Source organism: Aegilops tauschii, chromosome 2 (genome assembly GCF_002575655.3).
Source record: "Aegilops tauschii subsp. strangulata cultivar AL8/78 chromosome 2, Aet v6.0, whole genome shotgun sequence".
Lineage (NCBI taxonomy): Eukaryota > Viridiplantae > Streptophyta > Magnoliopsida > Poales > Poaceae > Aegilops > Aegilops tauschii.
Window position 1 is genome coordinate 77,865,989 of NC_053036.3, and position 5,874 is coordinate 77,871,862.

At 42.9% G+C, this 5,874-nt stretch overlaps 1 protein-coding gene across 1 annotated transcript; it reads right to left on the bottom strand.

Moving 5' to 3' along the window:
• Nucleotides 1-1,864: 1,864 nt before the first annotated feature.
• Nucleotides 1,865-5,416, bottom strand: LOC109785549 (uncharacterized). The gene is made up of 5 exons (XM_020344135.4): nucleotides 5,278-5,416; nucleotides 3,850-5,147; nucleotides 2,812-2,967; nucleotides 2,528-2,717; nucleotides 1,865-2,247 (listed from the first exon to the last, which is right to left on the bottom strand). The coding sequence occupies exons 2-5, from the start codon at nucleotides 5,128-5,130 to the stop codon at nucleotides 2,174-2,176; spliced, it is 1,701 nt and encodes a 566-aa protein (XP_020199724.1). The 5' UTR covers nucleotides 5,131-5,147; nucleotides 5,278-5,416; the 3' UTR covers nucleotides 1,865-2,173.
• Between the last annotated feature and the right edge of the window lie 458 nt (nucleotides 5,417-5,874).

The following is a 5,874-nucleotide window of genomic DNA, read 5'->3' on the forward strand; positions in this document are numbered from 1 at the left end:
TTTATGGTTTTAGAAAAAAATCCAAAATCCATGAACTTTTTTCAAATCCACAAACTATTTATGGTTTTACAAGAAAGAACCAAAATCCGTGAACTTTTCTTTTGAAAATCCGTGAACTTCTTTTCAAAAAATTGAATTTTTTTCTAAATCCATAGACTTTTCTTTTGAAAATCCATGGACTTCTTTTCAAAATTGTTGAGCTTTTTTTAAAAATTCGTGACCTTTTTTTCCTTTTGAGAATCTGGTTCATGACATTCCTTTTTTTTGGCTATTTCCTACTAAGATGACCACAAATTTAAGAAAAAAGGAAAAACAAAAAATTAATAGAAAAATAAAACGAGAAAGAAATGGAAAGAATAAAAAGAGGATAAAGGGAGCAAGCGAACAGAATAGACGTGCTGTCCTGGTGGTTAATTCCCAGTAGGTGTTGGGTTTAAATCACTGTGCGTGCTTACTTTTGCAGTTTTAAACAAAAAAATAATCTGCGCATTTTAAAGGAAGGCCGGCCCAACGGGGAACAGTGCGAAATGGCACCAATCCCGGCCCACACGTCAACAATCCTGGTTTACCAAACAACGTCAGGGTTCAATATAGACCGGGATTGCATAGTTCAGGGTGCAATCGACCGGTATTTCGACTTAAGGGTTTGTTTCGCCGAACTTCTACAAGTTTAAGGTTTAAAATGGACTTTTTCCGTTACAGATCAGCACCAACATTCAACCTCTGTCCCCGTCCCATCGCCGACACACTCACCTTATCCGCCCCCCTTCACTGGCCGACACCCCGCCCCCTTTCTTTTTTTTGGTGGGGAAAAAGTAGAATTTCATTACTCAAGGAGGCCTCTCGGCCAAAGCCAATTTTACAATGGAGTCCATCCCGGCACCGAGCCAAATTGTGGTGCGTGGTGTACTACGGTGCGGTCGCTTCCTCCCCGGTAAGACCTAAGAGGCCCGCGAGCGGGGAAGTTTTGGAAGACGGTGTGAGACGACTTTGGATGGATCGAGGGCGACACACACCGTAAGGCTGAATCAGTCGTCAGACGGGCCCGCCTACCCGCGGCCCTTGAGTATTTTGACACAATGTCAATAGCAGCCCAGTAGAAATGGACGTCGCGCTCACACCGGCCTTCATATGCACAGTATGGCGACTCTACTATATTTGCTCTTACATCCCTGTCTACCAGCACAGGCCACAAAACCACCCCAGCTCACTTGACTACATCATGTTTGGTGGTTGGTCAATGGTCAAGCCAGACCCACTCCATGAGACTGCAAGCAGTGGGGCAAAGATGAACAAAGGGCGGCAAGCGATAACCGGAACTAGATTTGCCATGGGTTTTGCTGATTAGGCGGACGGGGACACGAGTCCGATTAGCTGGGTAGGGAGGATAATCCTCCCATCTGGTTTACGCTTCCAAGTTGGAATACTGGCCATCACACACATCATCTTGACAAGTGGACCCAACAGATTAAAATCAGGGCAAATTGTTAAATTGGGTTAAACTAGACACAACACAACAATTTTTGAGGTACAATGTGGCGGAAAGTTTAAATGGGGTAAATACTATCACAAATACACAAACAGTAAGTAAAATGTGAAGTTCACTCTCTTATTAACTGAGTCCTTTTTCAACAAAAAAAATGTGGTGCAATTTTTGAGGTGTGTTAGTATTTGTTATTCAGAGAGAAAATACCTCGCTGCTCATAGTTGTAGGCACACATGATTGCAGACCATGAAGCTTACGTCAATATTCTACCTGTTGTATATGAAGTGTATTTTCTTTTTACTAACTTAAACTGACAAATGAACCCTACAGTCATGCTGTCGGAGTAAAATAACAAAGCGTATCTCAGCTGTACCACAATTCAGGCAAGGAGCATCCATAATTTCGTTTCTGATCCGGTAACAAAGCAAAGTTACTACAGACCACACATATGAACTCATCCCACCAGGATTTTAGGAAGAACAATCCGACGATTTGTACTGATAAATAGTTCCATCATCCATGCTACTAAAAAAAGAATCAAAAGATCCGGTGAAGCTTTGAAAGCATCATCAGTGCTTCATGGAGATCAAGGGTTCTTACTAGGTCCTTGCTAACTACATAAGGGATGGTTTGATCGCGGCAGGATTTAATATCTAGAAGACCCCTCGTAAACTTCTGGATGTCATGTTACATCCAGTCATCCCCACATTCATCCAGTTCTTGCTTGCCGAGTTCCCTCATAAACTTCTGGCCGCGGAGATCTGGTAGAAATATCAGAAAGTAGATGACTATAGATTAGGACCACGTATGAAAGAACTTCTTCTAATTTAATAGAATACACTTCTCATGTAATAGAATATCGATGATACACTAAGCAGATCATATGCCACCTAAATCATATTTCGCTTTTCAGGAACATGCCAATGTGTGTCATTACATCTCAGTAAATAGCACATGAATATATAAACCAATAAACCAGTAAGGAAATACTGATATTGGAAGTAAATACAAAATGGTATATGAAGAGAAGGTATGACTCACGAGCATTCCCGCTCCGACGCACATAAATACACTGAAGGGGTATACCATTTGCACTGAACATATGTGCCAAGGTATGGACTCTCCCATCATCCTTTGAGCATTTGATCTTAACCATTCTAAGGTCTTTGCAAGTAAATGATCTCCTCTCAAGCTTGATACCTGTTTCCAATGCCTTCCTCATGCCGAAGTTCTTTAGCACATCAACCAAATTGTTATTAAGCATGTGATCAGAAAAATAAAGTAAAGGATCAAGTAGCATACACCAAATATGTAATCACACATACCAATTTAAGTTGGAGAAAAAGCCTCTTTATATTAGGTGAATGCTGTAGCAGCAAAATTAATGCATCAAAATCAGCGGCCATACACCATTCACCAAGGGATAGGGTCTTCAGGTTGCTAAAAGTTGGACACCTTTTCAATTCCCTAGTCAGAACCACCTTCATATTGCAGCCAAAAGAGTATTTAGCAAAGAGCAGTAGTAAGTCGAATCAACTTCTCAGTTCTCACAATACAAACTGCATACAAGTGGTTTATTCAACAGAAAGAATAAAACAAAGATACCCATCTCAAAAAAGAAGGGAAAACAAAGATACCCTCCTTTGGTTCATAGGATAGGAAAATCATAAGAATAGGAAAGTCATTGGAAGTGAAATGACATGCATCTCAGTTCCTATAGGAAAAGAGATGTCACTTGGTTCATAGGATAGGAATTTTTCCATTAGGTATGAGCTAATGTTTTCCCCCCTTTGAAATGTGAAGGATAGGAACAGGTCCTACATGGGAATAGGAATTCATTCCTACATACCAAATGGCTCTATAGGAAATTTTCATTTAGAAATCCTATCCTATAGAATTGCTACAAAAATCCTTAATCAGTTTTCTAGTAACTGAAGGAACATCGGCCTTAGACTCTCTTATAATGACTGGATATAGTTAATCAGTTTTTTACATTATATATAGTTAATCTGTTGAAAAGATACACTGTTGCAACAAAGAGAAAAACGACAAACAATCCTATGAGAACGTAAATGGTGAACAATGCTCCCTTGAAGCTACAGTCTTTCATCTAACTGATTCCCTACTACATTTGATGATTAAGCAAACTAGTACTACTTTGTTCATTTAAACTCTGTAACCAGGTATTGACACTAGAGCAGAAGGTCAGAAATGTGTTCAGTCCACACATGTGTTCTGTTCAAGGGAACACGGCGTTTCTTTGTGAAACGTCCGAAAAAAACGACCCATGATAACTATGGAAAATATAAATAGAAAATAAGAGAGGAAAGAGACAGATCTGTAAAAGATGGTGATAGCTATACCTCTCCAGCATCAGTTAACAACTCCAAACTCGTAGCAGTAGAAAGGCTCTCAAGCATATTATGGCCACCTAGAATCTTACTATAATTTCGACCACTATTTCCACCATACTTACCATCTTGACTGGAAAGCTTGGCCCCTTTGTAGCCATACTTTGCATCATTTGCAATCTCACTGTATTCATAGGTATTGTCATCACTATCAATATCGCTACCATAATCATAATTATCCTTGTAATGACTGTGTCCATATCTTCCTTCAGGAAAACCATATCCAAATCCAAACTTATCAAAATCGCCATCATCACCGATGTATCCAGGGTTATCATCACTGATGTATCCAAAATTATCATCACTGATGTATCCAAAATCATCATCACTCAAGGAACAGTCATCGTGAATCTTATAGTTCTCTCTCTTATCATCATTGTGGTTATCATCATCAGTAGTTTCATCAAAGTTATCTTCATCACTGATGTATCCAAAATCATCACACAAGAGAGAATCGTCAAGTATGATGGTGCCTGTGACCAGTGACCCAAAGTTCGTAAATGACGGAACTCGGACGGAAGGCGTGATGAGGCGCAGAAGCACGAGGTTCGGAGCAGTGATCGAGAAGTCCCAGTTGAATGTGCATTTGAGCATGATTAAAGTCTTCAAAGAGGTAGACACAATCCCAGGGCCAGTGACCAGGCAATCCTTCAGATCCATCTCTTCCAAGGATTTGCAACTAGAAGAAAGCTGTCCAAGGATCCTATCGTCGAGCCTGGCATACGACAACTTCAAGATCTTGAGATGGCAAGAGACGAAGGGCACGCGGTCCAACGACGCAATTCCCTTACGATGTCCAACAAGATGAATAACCCGCGCTTTGCGGCTGATAGCAGTCCTGATCCACGCGTTGGTGTCTTTCTCGTCGAAGCCCACATAGTCGTCGCTGGACCGCAGGCGGAGCGTGTCCACCGACGCGGACGCATCGCGGTGGAGGAAGAGGCTGTCCACGAAGTCACAGAACTCCTCCGGCGGGTTGGCATCGCGGAAGGAGGAGTGGCGCACGCGGAGGTCGATGCAGGGCGCGGACGCCCAGAGGTGGCGCCACCGGCGCGCGAGCACGCAGGTGGGCACCACCTCCCACGCCTTCAGGAACGACGTGATGTGGTGCAGGAGCGCGTCCGGGAGGGCGCTGAGGCGGTCGACCGCGCCGGCGCCGGCGCCGGCGCCGGAGCCTGCCGGCTGGCCAGCGCGGTGGTAAGGTCCCCAGCGCCGGGAGTTTGTCCGGCGCATTTCGTCGAGCAGATGGCCTGCGTACAGGTTCACGGGCACCCGGGGTAAATATTACGCAGGAAAATCCATGGAGGAATACGCGTATGGAGATGGCATTGGATCTAGAGGGGCGTATGCAGGGAGGAAACAGGAAAGGATCCAACTTACGGAGGGATTCGTCGAAATGGCGTGGAGTTGTTTGCCGCTTTGGAAATTCGAAATTTTGGGGATGGAGTTCGATCGCGAGTGCGCAACTCGCCTTCTCCCCCGCACCAAATTTTTTTCAGGGCTCTCCCCCGGCTGCTTCAGTCGATGGGCCTTTGGGCATTCCGCCGCGTGTGTTACCAAGGGGTGGCCCAGTTATATTTCTCCAACAAAAATGTACTACTACAAACAATTCTTCATTTTGTCTAAAAAAAATCTCCTGCTTCTCAAAAAAAAAAAAATCCAACTAATGCATTCTACTGCTTCCAAGCGACGACACAGTTTTCTTTTGCCTAGAACGTTCTGGAGTAAAATGTCCCACTGGTCCAGATCAAAAAACTTGGACCAGATGCACACTTCTGTCCATTAATTCAAAAAATTGCGCATCGGAAGGCATAAACTAGTTACTCCCTCTGTAAAAAAAATATATAAGCATTTAGGCTATGTTTGATAGCAAAGTATCAGAAAAACCAAAGTATCGAAAACTGCAGTAATTTAGTCAGTAGGTATACTAGACAATGGTTTTTATTTAACAGAGTTTTTCGGAGTATTCAAAATACA

What these genes read in the sequence shown, in the direction of transcription:
- LOC109785549 (XM_020344135.4), bottom strand. Translation starts at nt 5,130, where the DNA reads ATGCGCCGGACAAACTCCCGGCGCTGGGGACCTTACCACCGCGCTGGC. An exon ending in TGTTAACTGATGCTGGAGAG is followed by an intron (nt 2,968 to 3,849) that starts GTATAGCTATCA and finishes TGCAATATGAAG; the next exon opens with GTGGTTCTGACTAGGGAATT. An exon ending in TTTTTCTCCAACTTAAATTG is followed by an intron (nt 2,718 to 2,811) that starts GTATGTGTGATT and finishes GATGTGCTAAAG; the next exon opens with AACTTCGGCATGAGGAAGGC.